Source organism: Parus major, chromosome 4A (assembly GCF_001522545.3).
Source record: "Parus major isolate Abel chromosome 4A, Parus_major1.1, whole genome shotgun sequence".
Taxonomy (NCBI): Eukaryota; Metazoa; Chordata; class Aves; order Passeriformes; family Paridae; genus Parus; species Parus major.
In genome coordinates, this window is record NC_031772.1 from 6259111 (window position 1) to 6274472 (window position 15362).

The following is a 15362-nucleotide window of genomic DNA, read 5'->3' on the forward strand; positions in this document are numbered from 1 at the left end:
TGTTGCAATTTACCCTTTTCATCACTTCAGGTGGGTCCTGGGACAGGCCCAATCCTTGTCTAGAGGGCAGCTCTGCAGGGCTGGCAGACTCAGCCTGGAAGTGGAGCAAAACCTCTGTGGCGAGGGGAGAGAAGAGCAGGACCCTGAACCCAGACCAGCTGCCACCCTGTCACTGGGGCAAGTGCTCTGTGCCCACACAGTTCCACTGGTCAGGGGCTATCTGGACCCAGGGTATAAGTTCCAACACATTCCATCACTCCTCAGTTTCCTCTCCCATTGTCAGCCCCTCTGGAGACAAGTCCCATGGTGCTACAGGCTGCTTCCCAGGCACAGGACACACACACTGCCCATGGAGACAGTCCCCCAGGAGCTGTGTGATGGGACACAGGCTGCAGACCACCCCCTTTGCACCTGCCCCCAGCAGTGCAGATGGGCTTTGGAACTGGGAAGGATTTGTTGGCTTTCCTTCTCACCTGGCAGGGCCTTTGCCCATTTGACCACGTAGACCAGCTGCCGCTCCCCGAGCTCATTCAGGCTGGTCAGCAGGTTGGAGAAGGAGTCAGGCTGACTGTTGTCATGGCCAGCACACACCACACCAGGCTCGATGGCCTCCAGGACGTTGAGGAAGATGGGCTGGCACTCGTAGCCATCAATGCGTGTCATCACCAGCTTGGGAGCTTGCTCCTCTGTGGGGCTGGATGAGCTGGCTCCCTCCACGTCGTCCTGTGCCTTCAGGTTACCCAGCTTCTTCAGCTTGCGGGCTGTGGGAAAGATACAGTTTAGTGTGACACTTAAAAATCTATTTTAAAACAAGTCAGGGCTTCTTGGCTCCATCATTATAGTTACAAGGAAAAGTGATGACCAGCAGCAGCTCCTCCCTCAGCGGGCACTGCCCAAGGAGTGTCCTGGTATTGCAGGACAAGAGGAGAACACACTGTGTGATAAAATCCATTTCATTGTTAATCTGACATGGAAAAGAACCAGCATCATTTACATCCTCAGCCATGACCAGTCTCTAACTCCCACTTAGTGAGGAAGATCCAGGGAAAAGAGAGATGAGGTTTTGACTGGACTCAAACAGCTGCTTATATACAATCAAAAAGAGGAGCAACACAAAATGATAAACTCAGTACACAGTCACGTTCATTGCACTTGGATGGCCAAGTGGGATTGTTCCAGACCAGAGTAGAAGCAGGATGCATCTGAGCTAAAAGCCTTCTCCCTGCAATGCGTGCTGCCCCACAGCCAGGCTCTCCCAAACACGCTGCACATGTTACAGAAAACACATTTCAGAAGCCAGCAGGTGGTTCCAGAGCTGTTTCCCTGGAGTCTCAGTGCTTCCCCCAGCGAGGGGGAGCAGTCCTGAGCTGGTGGCCTCGCTCTGGAGCCCCATCAGCAGTGCAGCCAGCTTGCAGGGGGACCAGAGCAGCCGGGGTCTGTGCCTGTGCCCAACACAAAAAGGTGTTTTCCCCACACACCTGGCTCTTAACCACAGCTGCTGGTCTGCCTGCAAGGCACACCAGCACTCCAGAGGTGTGATACCTGAGGTCTTGGAGAGTCTGTGTTCCCCTCATTGATACCAGCATGACATTGACAACACAGGTGGCCTGCTACCTGTCCTCACCAAATCCAAACCTCAACTAATTAGAGAACAAAAGCCCATGGCTTCCTTCAGCAGGGAATACAACATCAAACCAGTTTTCCTCGGGGTTTTGGCTCCTTCATTATATGATACTTATCTCGAATTTCCTTTCAGCTGTAATTAGAAAAATAAGCAGCAAAACATAAAAATGTCAAGTCAAAGCACAGCTCTGTAAATTAACTCCAAACATTGATTTTAAGCATTGTACTCTGTATGATCTGCTGTACAGGCAATGAGGACAGGCTTCCACATAAAAAGGGAGGAGAAAGGATGAATAAAAATAAAGGACAGAGAGAGGAAAACAGTGCTGCAGCAGTGTGATGACCTCTGGCTATCAGCCTCTCGTTTCTCCCTCACCTCCAAAGTCACAGCACTGCCAAGGCCACCACTAACCCCAAGTGCCACATCCACACATCTGTTAAATCCCCCCAGGGATGGTGACTCCACCACTGCATTGTATTTAGAAATAACCAGTGTCCCAGGTCATGTGTGTGAGTTAAGCCAAACCCACGTGTACAAAGCACACACATGGTTTGGTTTAAATGTTTGGGTTTTTTTCCTTGATATTTAATTATCTATCAGGAGAAGGTCCCAGCTGAAGTGAGAAGACAGCAAGCACCAGAGACTGCAGCCACAAACCAGACTCCTGTGTAACAGTGGGTGATAACTGCTCTATCAGACCAGCCTTGGGTTTGTGCATTCCAGGAGCAACTGTCCCACAGGTCACTGAAATACTGACATTACCAAAACCTTCAGAGGTAAAGACTGGCTTCTACACAGTCACCTGTGCCAAACCCCTTTGTGGGCTCCTACTCAGCAGGTAATAGAAACAAACAAACAAAAATTAGAATTAAAGACATCTGTAATGTTTTTATTCTAGGATGTGCTGGGCTGGGCAGAAGTCTACATTGCACTTCTTTGAACCAAGGTGGGAGGAACCTTAGTGCATGTGACCAATATTGGGATGCTCCTGCCTGGCTGTCAGCAGGGACAAGGGGCCCAGGGAGCCTCAAGGTACTGCTGCAGCACAGCACTGCCCCAGGCTCTGCAAGCTGACCTGGGGGTCTCTGAGGAAGTACTGGATGGATTTGGAAAAAAGCCTAAAGGACACAATTATATATCACAACAAAATATTGACCAGTGCAAGGACTCCTTGGAGCACTCTCAGGGTGACAGCCAAAGTGATGCACATTTTAAGCATCTCCCTTACAGGCACTTCTAAAGCTCTGAGGAAGGAGCACTCTGAGCTCCAGCACCAATTTTCATGATGCCAGGACTCAGGGAAGTTATGGAGACCTGGAAGAAGCTGCTCTCACACTGGCTATGATGGACACCCTGGCAGCACGTGTTGAGCTCAGCTGCCAGCAGGACACTGAAGAGCTAAACAGGACTTGACTTATATCCTGCTGCCCTTTGCAGTTTTTATGAACTTCACACAAGATTTGTCAAAACCTGAACCTGTCAAGCTATCAATCTTACCTGGCACAACAATTTCAGCTGATAATAACAACATTACTGGTTTTAGCAGACACATTTAAGAGATCTGAGTCAGTCAGGCCCAGATGAATGAAAAGAACTTGAAGGATGTAATGCTGAATGATTGCAAACCCCCTAGTGAAACATCTCAAAGGCAATTATAAGTGTTGAAACAACATCAGACATGTTTGTTTCTTACAAGGGTGGCTTTTAAGGGTGGCATTCACCCCAAAACCAGGCTTAACCATTTATACTCAACCAGCCTGTATGGCAATGTATGGATGGGAAAATAGGGATGAACATTAAGGATGATCACTGAAGAGATAGACTGAGGTCAGCAGACAAGGGCTGATAGGTGCTGGCAAACTGCAGAAGCCATGAGGACACTAAAGATTTGACAACACACCTTGGAGCAAGGAGGTAAGGAATGTCACTTGGGTGGCTGTGTAGGAGGCAAAAGGGTTATTGAGTCACAGGTGACAAATACCCACTGTGGGGGCAGAAAATCAAAAAAATTAGGGTTTTTAATCAAGCAAACCAAGTTTTAATAAAGATGCAGTTGCTGTAAGTCAAGGTCAGACAAGATGAAAAAACCAGGTACATCCAACATAACACTCGTAACTACTGCAAAAGCTCTGCAAAAACTGTGTCAGATTCCCCCTGGCTGGAATCACTCCCATCAATTCCCACTGTATTTGGTGAGACACGAGTTCTGCTCCACCCCAGCAGCTGAACCTGAATTAGAACTAAACACAGCTATGCCTCAAGCCTGGGCTTTCACATGCTTTTGGCAGTTACTACAGGAGATTTCTAGCCCTACCATGAACAAAATGAAAGGAATTACACCTGTTTTGGGTTTTTGCTCCAGCCAGGACCCACATGGCTGCAGCTCGGGTGGCTGACAACTTTGGCTGTGGGCACAAGAGCTTGGAGCTCCCCACAGGAACAACCTGGAACCTCACAGGCTCCCTGGGCTCGGGGCTGGCAGGATCCCTACAGCCATGCCCATTCCAGGATATTTCCTGGGCACAGGGCTGGCAGGATCCCTACAGCCATGCCCATTGCAGGATATTTCCTGGGCACAGGGCTGGCAGGATTTCTGCAGCCATGCCCATTCCAGGATATTTCCTGAGCTCAGGGCTGGCAGGATTTCTGCAGCCATGCCCATTCCAGGATATTTCCCGGGCTCAGGGCTGGCAGGATCCCTACAGCCATGCCCATTCCAGGATATTTCCTGGGCACAGGGCTGGCAGGATTTCTGCAGCCATGCCCATTGCAGGATATTTCCTGGGCACAGGGCTGGCAGGATCCCTACAGCCATGCCCATTCCAGGATATTTCCCAGGCACAGGGCTGGCAGAATCCCTACAGCCATGCCCATTCCAGGATATTTCCCAGGCACAGGGCTGGCAGAATCCCTACAGCCATGCCCATTCCAGGATATTTCCTGGGCTCAGGGCTGGCAGGATCCCTACAGCCATGCCCATTCCAGGATATTTCCCGGGCTCAGGGCTGGCAGAACCCCTGCAGCATCTTCCCCAGCAGCAGGCACAGGCGTAGTGGGATAATGGGCACAGGCCAGCACACCAGCAGGACCCAAAACACTAAAACAGCATTATCACCGGTTTTTTGCTCTTTTTTGTTGTCTTTTTTCTCTTCCCTCTCTACAGTGTCTTTTCCCTCTCTACAGAGAGAAGATCCTGGTTAGTGGATAGCAGCTTGCAGGTCACTGTGATCTCAATCAATAATGAAGTGCTTCAACACATTGCCATCCTGTTCTAGAGCAGAGCCTGAAGAAGGCATTCAGTGTGTCACCTCCCCCAGCACAGCCTCCTCCTCCTCCCCCAGGAGAACCGCAGGGCTGCCGGGATGTACCCCATCAGTGACTGTAATTAACCACCAGTTAAAAACAACTGCTTGGAGCTTGGGAGTGATTGCAAATGCCCTGCCTCCACCGTGGGAGAGGTTACTGCGGGCAACCACAAGCTTGCCTGTTTGCAACAATTGCCTTTACACCGACATCCAAACCAAATGTAAAATAGACCAGGCAGAACGGGTCAGGGTGACCCAAAGAGCTGAAGAAAAAAGAAGGGAGCGGGGTATTCGTATTAGCATTAATTTTGTCAGTGTGTTCTGCAGAAGAGGGTTGCATTGATGTATGTCTTCCCCCACTTAAGGAAACTTCACCAGAAAAAAGCACTTAAAAATAAGCTAAGAAAAAGTAGTTAGGACTGCACTGCCTTTTGGGACCTTTGGGGGAAAAATGAAACTAAACCCCCTGCTCCTTGGTGAACCACAAATTAGAGCCACTTCAGTAACAAGTCCCTCAAGACAGTGTTGTTTCAGCTCTGGAGGCTCAGCCCATCCCAGCAATGGGGTCAGGATTTAACCCAAAATGCTGACACACCCAACCAGTCTGGGCTGCCCCTGTCTCCCTACACTGTGCCTGGCACTGCCAGGGCTCCTCTCTGCAGCCCCAGAAACCCCCTCAATGCAGGGCTCCCCAGCAGGGGCAGCTCTGTCAGCCCCCTTTTCCAGGGTATTTTCCTCCTCACCCCAATGTCACAGTGTGGTTTGGGTTGGAAGGGACCTTAGAGCCCATCCAGGCCCAGCCCTGCCATGGAGGGACACCTTCCACTATCCCAGCTTCCTCCAGGCCCTGTCCAGCCTGGCCTTGGAAACTTCCAGGGATGGGGCAGCCACAGCTTCCTCAGGTGTCCTGTGCCAGGGCCTCACCCACAGAAAAGGATTTCATCAAATGAACTCAACAAGTTCACCCAGTGATGTACACTAGCTTATAGACTATGAGCAGAAATCAGATTATGGATGTCGGCACTCTGTCAGTTTTGGTAGGGCTACAGGTTTGGGAACAAATTGTAACAAGGACCCTGACCAGGGACACAGGAGCAGCTTCCATCCAGCAAAGGAAAACACTGAGGTAATTTCACCAAGAAATCGCCCCTTTCTGCCTTGGAATAATACCATCAAAAGAGGGGAGTGCTCTGGTCTCAGGCTCCAGGAGCCAGAACTAACTCACCCTGCTGTTCATTTTTTATTTTTTTTTTTATATTCACAAGGTTTGAAATCAGTGAAAAGTATGTTTCCTGAAACACAAACAAAGCCATTGAAATTCACAGTTTTGGTATTAGAACCCTGAAAATGTTTCCTGAGAGTTTTATCACCCTCCATCAGCCTCATTTTCCTGGCACTTACTGAGTGCTCACACAGCAAGTGACATGCAGGGACCCAGGAGGGGACCCCGGCCGTACCTCCGAGAGTCATCCCAGCCTCGTAGCACTTCCGCAGGCGGCAGGAGGGACAGTTTTTCCTTCGGAACTTGTCGATGGTGCAGTCGTTCCGGCTGGCACAGAGGTACTTCTGTTTACCTGAAACACCAGAGAAATGGAACATGGGTGCTGGGTACCAACAGAGACACGAGCTGGGCTCTTTTGGGATCGCTAAGAGCAGTCTGGAGAGTTTGGTTCTCGTTTTTTAAATGTCACCCATCTACTGCATGGCTTTTGGTGGTTTTCTCCCAGGTACCACCTAACCCCACAGTCTGACCCTTCTGCCACAATATTCACCTTTCAGCTCCCTTGTAACCATGATACTGTACAGAACTTTTTGGGACTGAATTATTTTTTTGTGCAACCCATTAATACCAGTCAGGTCTGGTGTCTCCAGGTTACAGATATTGGGGTTGGGGAGTTGCTGCTCCACAGGTGAGTCTGATGCCACCCCATCCCCTGGGATGAACCTGCAGTCAGCCAGGTGGGAACTGGGACCAGCAACTCCCTGCACAGGGGAGCTTGTGCAGCCATGGGTTTTGGGGAGGTGCAGAAAATTCAGAAGTTACTTATGGTCAGAGTCACCCATACCTCAGACTCAGCCTGCACTTGCTCAGAGAGCAGCCTGTGCAGCTCCAGGCCACAGCTCTTTCTCACTGCCCCATTTGCCAGACAAGCCAAGAATCATCACTTTTCTTGACAAGTCTGAACACATTTACTGGATCAGGATTTATCCAATGTTCTTTGGGCTGTTCCAAACCAAACTGGACTCAGCATGCAGCAGAGGGGTGCAGCTTATAGACCCACGAGCAGCCCACATGGGAAACCAGCCCATGGCCTTTATTTATCACCCTGCAAGGGGTTACTTTCTGCATTCCTATAGGAATAGCCCTTTGGAGTCATCAGAAATCTGTGAACAGGATGAGACTGAATCCAACCCCTTAATGGACCACTTTTGACATGAGATGCACCAATTTTGGTGCACAGATTTTACAACCCCCGCACCTCCACCACTGCTGCCCTTACTGCCACTGCCTGAGGCTCTCACAGTGCCCTCCTGGGTGCCCTCCACTCATGCCTGGCTGCAGGTTTGGCAGGACAGCTGCCACTGTCCCCCCCTGGCAGGGCTCAGCACCCAGCCCACTCCTCTCACAGCACCCAGGGGCTGCACAAACACCCAATGTTTGACCTTCTCACAAGTGTCCTCTTCAAAGTGGATCATCACCCACCCTGTGCCTCAGCCATCACCTGCATTACCCACCACACCTCACACCTGTTAAATCATTTCAATACTGTCCTCAGAACAGCTCTTCTCACGCTCTCCCTGGCTCATTTCCCATGGGAAGGATACTCTGGCAAGCCTTGATGACACCTAAATCCCTAAGGACCCTAAAGAGAGTACAAACACCATCCTCCCTTTCAGCAGTTCATTGAGGAGGAGGATGAGTAACAGTGAACTTCAGCTGAAACTGGGTTACTTGGGAGTTATTTTTGTGCCAGGGGCATTGAGCACTGAGGCCACACTCCCTCCACTCAACCTCCTTAGGTAGTCACAAATGGGCGCCCTACTTTCTGGGGAACAGAGGGCTGGAAGGAGATTTGGCTGGCTGAGCCCCACAAGGATGTTCCAGGATCAGGCACACCTCCTCCAAATTCCCCTGTGTCAGGTGCAGCACCCCACAGCCACTCTCCTCATCCCCAGGATCTGGACAGATCCCAACATGTGGGCTCATCCCCCCTCTGCCCTGTCCCTGTTGGGCAGCCACAGAAGGGGAGCACAGATGAGGTTTGGGAGTCCCTGCTGTGCTCAATGAGGCCACTGTGCTGTTTCCTCCTCAGCAGCATCTCCCAGCTCCAGAACTGCTGAGAAGGGACACGGAGAGGGAGCTTCCCCCCCGAGCTGGGGGCAGGCAGAGCACCCTGGAGGACAAACAGGGCACGGAGGAGGCTGCAGGATGGCAGTGCCACCCCGGAGCTGTGAGCTGCAGCCAACAGCTCTCCCCACGGTCACGGTACAGTGACATTGCTGAGGTGGCCAGGCCAGCTTCATGGTTCATGGACGGGCTCCTGGGGGCAGGAACCTGTTTTCTGTTGCCTGGGCCTGCACAGGTGAGCCCTGTTTGCTTCATGCTGTTCACCAGTAGCAAAAAGAGAACCAAACAGCCACACCTGGTCATGGTGCTGCTGCTGCTGCTGCTCGGAGAGGATGAGCCAAGCTCACCTCACCCTAATTCCTGGGGATGCAGAGATTTCCCTTTAACCACCAGGAAAGGAACCACTAGCTCTAAAAGGTGGGAGAACAGCAAAGGGTGGCTGGAACGTGGATGAGTTCCTTCCCTCTGAAGTAAACGTCTCACACACAGAGACCTATTTCTAATTTCAGGGTAATTCACTCTTCATTTCACAGCAAGGTGAGACATTTGCAATCAGCTGTTCTCTATTTAAAGACAAATGCACTGGTTTTTCCTTCTCTAGAGTTCAACACTGCAACTACTTATTTGTTTTCCTTTTCTCCCCTGCAAACAGCAGAGATGATTTCTCGTGTCACTCCAAGGCACAGCCTCTTGCTTTGCAAACCTGTACAAACAGGTCCCAACCTTACACCCACTCTCTGGTGTTCCCCAGCAGTCCTGCTCTTTGCAAAGCCCATCTCCCCACCTGTCCCTCCCCCAGGGCACTGGCAAGGTGCCCACCCATGGAGCACTGCCCAGCTGAGGACACTGCAGGTGTCCCCCAGAGAAGCCCCAGCTCCTCTCCAGCCAGCCAGGTCCTGTTTGACACGTGCACAGGTGAGCAGGGAAGTCACACCCAGCACCCTCTGCTTTCCCAGACCAGCACAGGCACTCCAAGAGAGCATCTTTGCAGCAGCCCCCACCATGAACACTGCAGTGCCTGTGTCCCCTCTGCCAGGAACGTCCCTGCCACCTTGGGCCCCTCCTGGGCCGCCTCACACAGGGCAGAATGATGCTTCCACCACCTCTGAGCCCTCCCACTCATCTCCTGGGGCCACAGCACATGCTGGGAGCCAAGGGGAAGAACTGCTCTCCAGTTCCTCTTGACTAAAAATAATGATTTATGGAGGTGAGTGGCTCAGTCCAGGGGAATCATCTAAGTAACAGCCTGTTGCCACATGAGCTGCTGTGCCCAGACTAACTTTCTCCTCCAGACAACAAAGTAATCTGTGCAAACATCTGGAGCAAGATATATGACTGTAAATGTGAAAAACCAGTAAATATTTCTTGGAAGAGAGAGATCCTCATATTTCAGGGCATAAACAGAATTTTAATAGCTGAGGGATAAGGCCAAGCTTTCCGTGAAAGCAACTCCCCTGGGTCTCATGTAACCATGGGGGCTCCAGAGCTCCCCTGGAAAGCCCCTGGTCCTTGGGGCTGTCACCAGCAGGGCCATGCCCAGAGCTGAGCCTGTGGGTCTGCTGCTGGCACCCCTCCCATGTGATGTTCCTGTTGGAAACTCAAGAGGGCTCAGCCACAAGGCTCCCAGGAGCCAGCACTGAGCCACTGCTGATGAAGTACCTTTGCAAAGTTGTTTTCTGAATAGTCCTCGGTATTTACCAGATGGCTACAGTGAGCTTAACACCCAGAGTAAAGCTCTGAGTGCTTTCCCTATGTTCTGGTTGCCCCACTTTTTGCTCTCCCCATTGTTTTTTAAGGCAAATTACACCCAGTCATGAGAAACCCACCACTGGAGCATAGTGGTGCTGCAGCACCACTGAATCTTCTGCACACTCAACTTCTTTGAGTGTCACATCAGCCTGGGAAGGAGGAGAAAGCTTTTTATAACGTGGCACAGATCTTTGCAAATGTTCAATTTAACTTGGTGTCATCTTGAAACCTGGCAAGAGACTGTTGAGCTGGCCCAGAGACATTTCTCTGGTGTAAGGCTAATCCTCAGTAGGTCAGAATATAGAACACTAATCCATATGGAGGGTGATGGAAGCACTCAGAGCAGCCTGCACAGCAGCCTGGCTGGGTGCCTGCTAGGAAAATTGCCAAATACTCTGTTATTTTTTTCATTTAGCTCTCTGCTATTTAAAGGCAGCCCCATCAGGAACACAGCCCAAAGCATCCCAGTCCTACACGGCCAGGAATGCTGCACTGAGGCAGCTCTGGGCTGGCTAAGGTGGCCACCAGATCTCAGAGACCTCAGAGGGACAAGGAAGGTCTGCTTTTCTCCAGGGATATATGCAGAGACACGACAATCCACAATGGGACAGCAGGAACCCCTGGGCTGCTGACACAAGGGCTGCCTTGTTTGAAGCAGTTTTCTGCCACAGAAAAACTGTTCATCACAAGACCTGAGCTCCCACATCTTCAATCCACCCCAGCCATGCTCACCACAGAGGTGTGCCACCTACTTGTGTAGGGAAAAACAATATCTGTGCTGGGCTGGATGAGTTTTTTGTTCACCAAATGAGGAGGGGGAGCCCTCCTTTGAGGGCAGCAGAGGAGCAGCAGCCCTGGTCAGAGGGCAGCCACCCAGCCCTCTGGACTGTCCCTGCTGGGAGCCTGGGGCAGGTGACTGCAAGGGAGAGCACAACTCCTCCAGCATCTTTCTGGAAAAAGGAGTTGAACCTGAGCTTGTGAAACCCCTCAAATCTGTCAAATATTTCATCAAAGCAGGGGTGACCTGCTCCTGCCTATAAACCCCTTGGTGTGTCTAAAGGGAAGAAGAATCAGTGTCACAACTTTTTTTTTAATCTTTTCCCTTTCTCACCCCTTAGAATCCAGTCATGTCTATAAAACCTCCTTAAATATGGCTGAATCCCTGCCAGGTGAGTTCGCTATCATCTCAGAAGAATATAATTAAAAAAGAAATGATGTGCCCAGTTATTTCCCTCCCCTCCAGGATGCTGTTTGTGCTGCTCCCTCCACTGAAGGCTGTGGCTCGACACCAGCACCAGGAAGGTAGCAGGTTTCTTTTCTCATGGGGAAGCATTTTGATCTACTGCTGTAAAGTCTCCAAGGGCAACCTAAGGTTTTCTTAGAAGTGTTTTATGGACTTTAAAACATGAGAACGCGCTGAAATATCGGCTTTCAGTAATGCTCCTCAGGTTTAAGAAGGAAGAGATCTATCTGGAAACTCACCAAAAGTTAGAACAGAAATCACCACCTGCCATCCCTGCATTCAGTACCTATAAAGGAGCACAATTTATTGTCACTTTCCAAAATAAAGACTTACCCATGTACCTCAGGGTAACGTAAGATGAAACCTCACAATTTGGCAGCCCCCCCTGCCCCTCCCTGCACACACATCCAGCTCCTCAGGAAAGCCAGAGAGCCCAACCCCGACACAACCAAACACTCCCAACCCTCTGCCACACTGCGAGGCTGAAGAGCCAGGAAGAGACATAAATACCATTTAAATTAATGATATAACACAATCAGGAGAGGGAACAACTCCATGGCACGTGCCTCGGAGCAGCATGAGCAGCCTGGGCTGCCCCTCTGCCTGTGGACACCTCCAGATCCTGTGACCCACAGGACAGAGCCCACCCCGGTGCTGGGGAGCACAGCAGACACGGGCGTTCCAGCAGCAGTTCGTCTGACTGAGCCAAGACTCCACTTACTATAAATCAACAATAACTTGCTGACTTAAACAAGCATCTGTTATTTACTCTGGCTGCACAAGCCAACCCACTTGGCTTGACACAGAGCTGGTGTGCAGCACAGACAGAGCTGCAAATGATTTACTCGGGAGAAATATGCAAAATGTATTAACTATTATTTGACTGCCCTTTTTGGCAACAATCCAACGCTGATGTCCCCTGTGGTATAGCCCCTATTCTTCTCAGAACCAGGACTGGCAAGTTGGCTCCTGGCACAGAGGAATGAGGGAAACATGACTCCAGAAAGAGGCAGGATAATGAAAATTGATCTGATTGACATAGAATCAGCAGTCTGACACCAGCACCCCCAGCCTGGGACCTCTGCTCCTATAAAGGAGAGGCTGGGCATGAGGAAGGTCATGGTGAGACAGAAGCTCTGTCCCCCCCTCTGCTGCCAGCCCTCTCCCGAGGACACCACGGCCAGCTGCCAGCAGTGCCCACATAAATTGTGTTAGCACCAAGGGAGAATGATGGCTTGTGCTGGTTCACAACTGTGTTGGTTCACCTCTCCTGAACACAAGCCTCATGAGCACATTACATTGCTGGACAGTTCAGCTTCCACAACAGAGAGTCTCAGTGCCCAAGTGCCCAAGAACCACAACTCTGAACTGCAGGTAGAAATCAGACATTGCTGAGGCACAGCCTGAGGAAACAGCTGGGCTGGGTGCTTCTGCATGTTCATTCCTGAGGAAAGATGGCACAAAGACCTCCCTGTTGAGAGGGAACATTTGGGCTCACACTTATCCCTGGAGAGCCTGGACATGAAAGAGAAGTTGCTTCCTCACGGGCTGGGGAGAAGGATCATGGACCCCAAGGTCAGAGCACAGCTCCTGATGGACAGAGGGTTGTGCTGTTTGTGGGCTCTGGAAGGGCACAGGAGAGGAAAAGCCTCCCCTAAACTGGCAGTTGTGAATCTGAGACCACAGTGGGCTGATGGGAGCTTAAAGCACTCTGGAGAGTCAAGAAGAGAAGCAGGAACTGACTGTTCCAGGGGCTCACCAGGTCACTAAGATAGCTGTGGAACCAAAGAAACATTTGGGTCAGAAGGGACATTAAAGACCATCTTGGTCCACGCCCCTGCCACAGCAGGGACACCTTCTAAAAGATGAGATTGCTCAATGCCACTGAAATAAATGTATTTTGGCAAACTGGTTTGGCTACTTTTTGAGAGCAATCGGTAAAATGAAATGAGAGAAAAATCAATTTATCCTTGATTTTTCTCCTTTTCTGGTTTAAGAGATCTTAGAATGCCACCACAGTGGGGCAGTGACCTCTCCTCTGTCCCCATTACCTTCAGCTGCCCGTTTGAAGAACACTTTGCAGCTCCCACATGTGAGGGCTCCGTAATGGCACCCAGACGCTTCATCTCCACAGATCAAACAGGTCTTCTGAGGTGGGAAGTAATAGTCAATGGGCAGGACATGGTCACGGCCAGCCTCCAACCTGCAGCATGAAACAGACAGCGAGAGAAGGGTCAGCAAATGTGGGCAGGACACGGTCATGGCAAACCCAGAACTGCAGTGATGGATCAGCCAAGCTCTGAGCAGCAAGAGAGAGAGCAACAACTGAGCCAGGCCCCGCCCTGACCATGCAGAGACCGTGCTGGGTGCCCCACTGCGGGAAATGTGTGACAAAGTGTGACAAAGTACAGTGACAGTGACACAGTGACAGCACAGCCTAAGGAGAGAAGGCCACTGAAACTGGCTGTTGCAGTGCTCATGGAATTTTGACTTCAATAATGAAGTTTCTGCACCAAACAAGGCAGAGCACGGCACTGCCAACCCCTTGATGCCACATGAACCACCATGCCCAGATGTTCCCAGTGCCTGATTCCCCTGCTGCAACACCTCACCATTCTACACACCCAGATTCTGTCCTCTCAGCTGGTCCTGTCCCCTCCCCAACCCGATCTGATCTGTTTTATCAGATCCATGGAGAAACTGCTTTTCCAGAGGGCATGGCAGGAGGACAGGGGCTTATCCAAATCAAGAGCCAACATGTGAAGGCAGCTTGGGAAGCACCAGCACGTTAAGTTAATTACCAGAACTCATTTTTCTGCAACCACTGGATGAGGCAATTAGCTTTTAGCAGTCTGCAAGTCACCACAACTTTTGGGTAAAATTAGATCCCCTTTCATTTTTGGCATTGTTTGTTGCTTGCAAGTGAGCTCTGAGAAATCAGGTTACATCAACAGCGAGTGTGACAAAGATGGGACTTCTTGAATAAACCTTTATAGGCAGAAAAGCCCCACTGTCCTCACCTGTCCCTCACCTGGGAGCTGTGCAGATCCCACCTCAGTTTCAGATCAGTAACTGGAGCAGCAATTTCATCCTCAGTTCTTATGGCAAAAACTTTTTGAGTGATTTCTCATCTCTTTAACAGGAGCAATCAGTGACTCATCTGTAGATGCAGCTCAACCAGCCTTCCCCAGCCATCTCCATTTCCAAGGATTTTCTTGAATTACTGATTCAATGGAGGAGACACAGTTGGCTGCACTGTGCCTGCCACAGTCAAGTCCTGTTGCAACCATTGTGTTCTTTTCTTGTCTTACATGGCATCCCTCCTGCGCTCCTGGTGTGATCCCACCACCCATCTCATCCCCCCATGCCATGTGCTGCTGGCACTGGGTGAGAGGGGCTGCTGGAGAGCAGACCCTGCTGAGGAATACCAGCAGCACATAGAAAAGCCCGGATAAAAATGTCTTATTTATCCAGTGTGTTTTAGATTCACACATAACAGGCCTTTCTGCTAATGACCCAACACCTCTTTTCTCCTCTCTGTGCAGTCAGAAATCCAACAGTGCTCATTTCCCTGCTGCCATAAGGCTTCCACTGTCTCCCCCATGCTCAGTGCTGTGTGCCATGAGCAGCAGGGCCTCTCTCAGCAGGGTGTCGTGACAACAGACACAAGATTCCCAGAGGACCCAGAGCTGTTTTTGAGCATTAATTATCTGAAACTGCAAAGCAGGTTTGTGATTGAGTGGCTTCTGAAACAGCTTTTAAAGAGCTGTTCATGTATGGGAAGAGCTGTGCAAGTACAGAAACACCCTCCAGCAGGTGTGCATCGAGTGTACCCCGTACATGTGCCCCTGCCAGGGACAGGATGGAGCTGGGCAGGGCTCCCCACACACCCCTCCATGCTCAGCCACCCTTGTCCCCACTGCCACCAACTGATGGAGACTGGAGGACACCGGCTGACATGGAAAGGGACTCCTGGCCATGGGACAGGCTCCTCCTGGGGTAAGGCTTGGCAAGGTGTGCACAGCCCCAGTACCCCAAGGAGATGGTGTTTAGGAGATGGTGTTTAGGAGGTGGTGTTTAGGAGATGGTGTT

At 50.7% G+C, this 15362-nt stretch overlaps 1 protein-coding gene across 1 annotated transcript in view; it reads right to left on the reverse strand.

Moving 5' to 3' along the window:
* AR (androgen receptor) overlaps positions 1-15362 on the reverse strand; it is a 35833-nt gene that overhangs the window by 3765 nt on the left and 16706 nt on the right. The window contains exons 2-4 of the mRNA XM_015626689.3: positions 13322-13473; positions 6387-6503; positions 474-761 (exon numbers count right to left, since the gene is read on the reverse strand). Coding sequence (XP_015482175.1) covers positions 474-761; positions 6387-6503; positions 13322-13473 — 557 coding nt within the window. The remainder of the gene's footprint in view (positions 1-473; positions 762-6386; positions 6504-13321; positions 13474-15362) is intronic.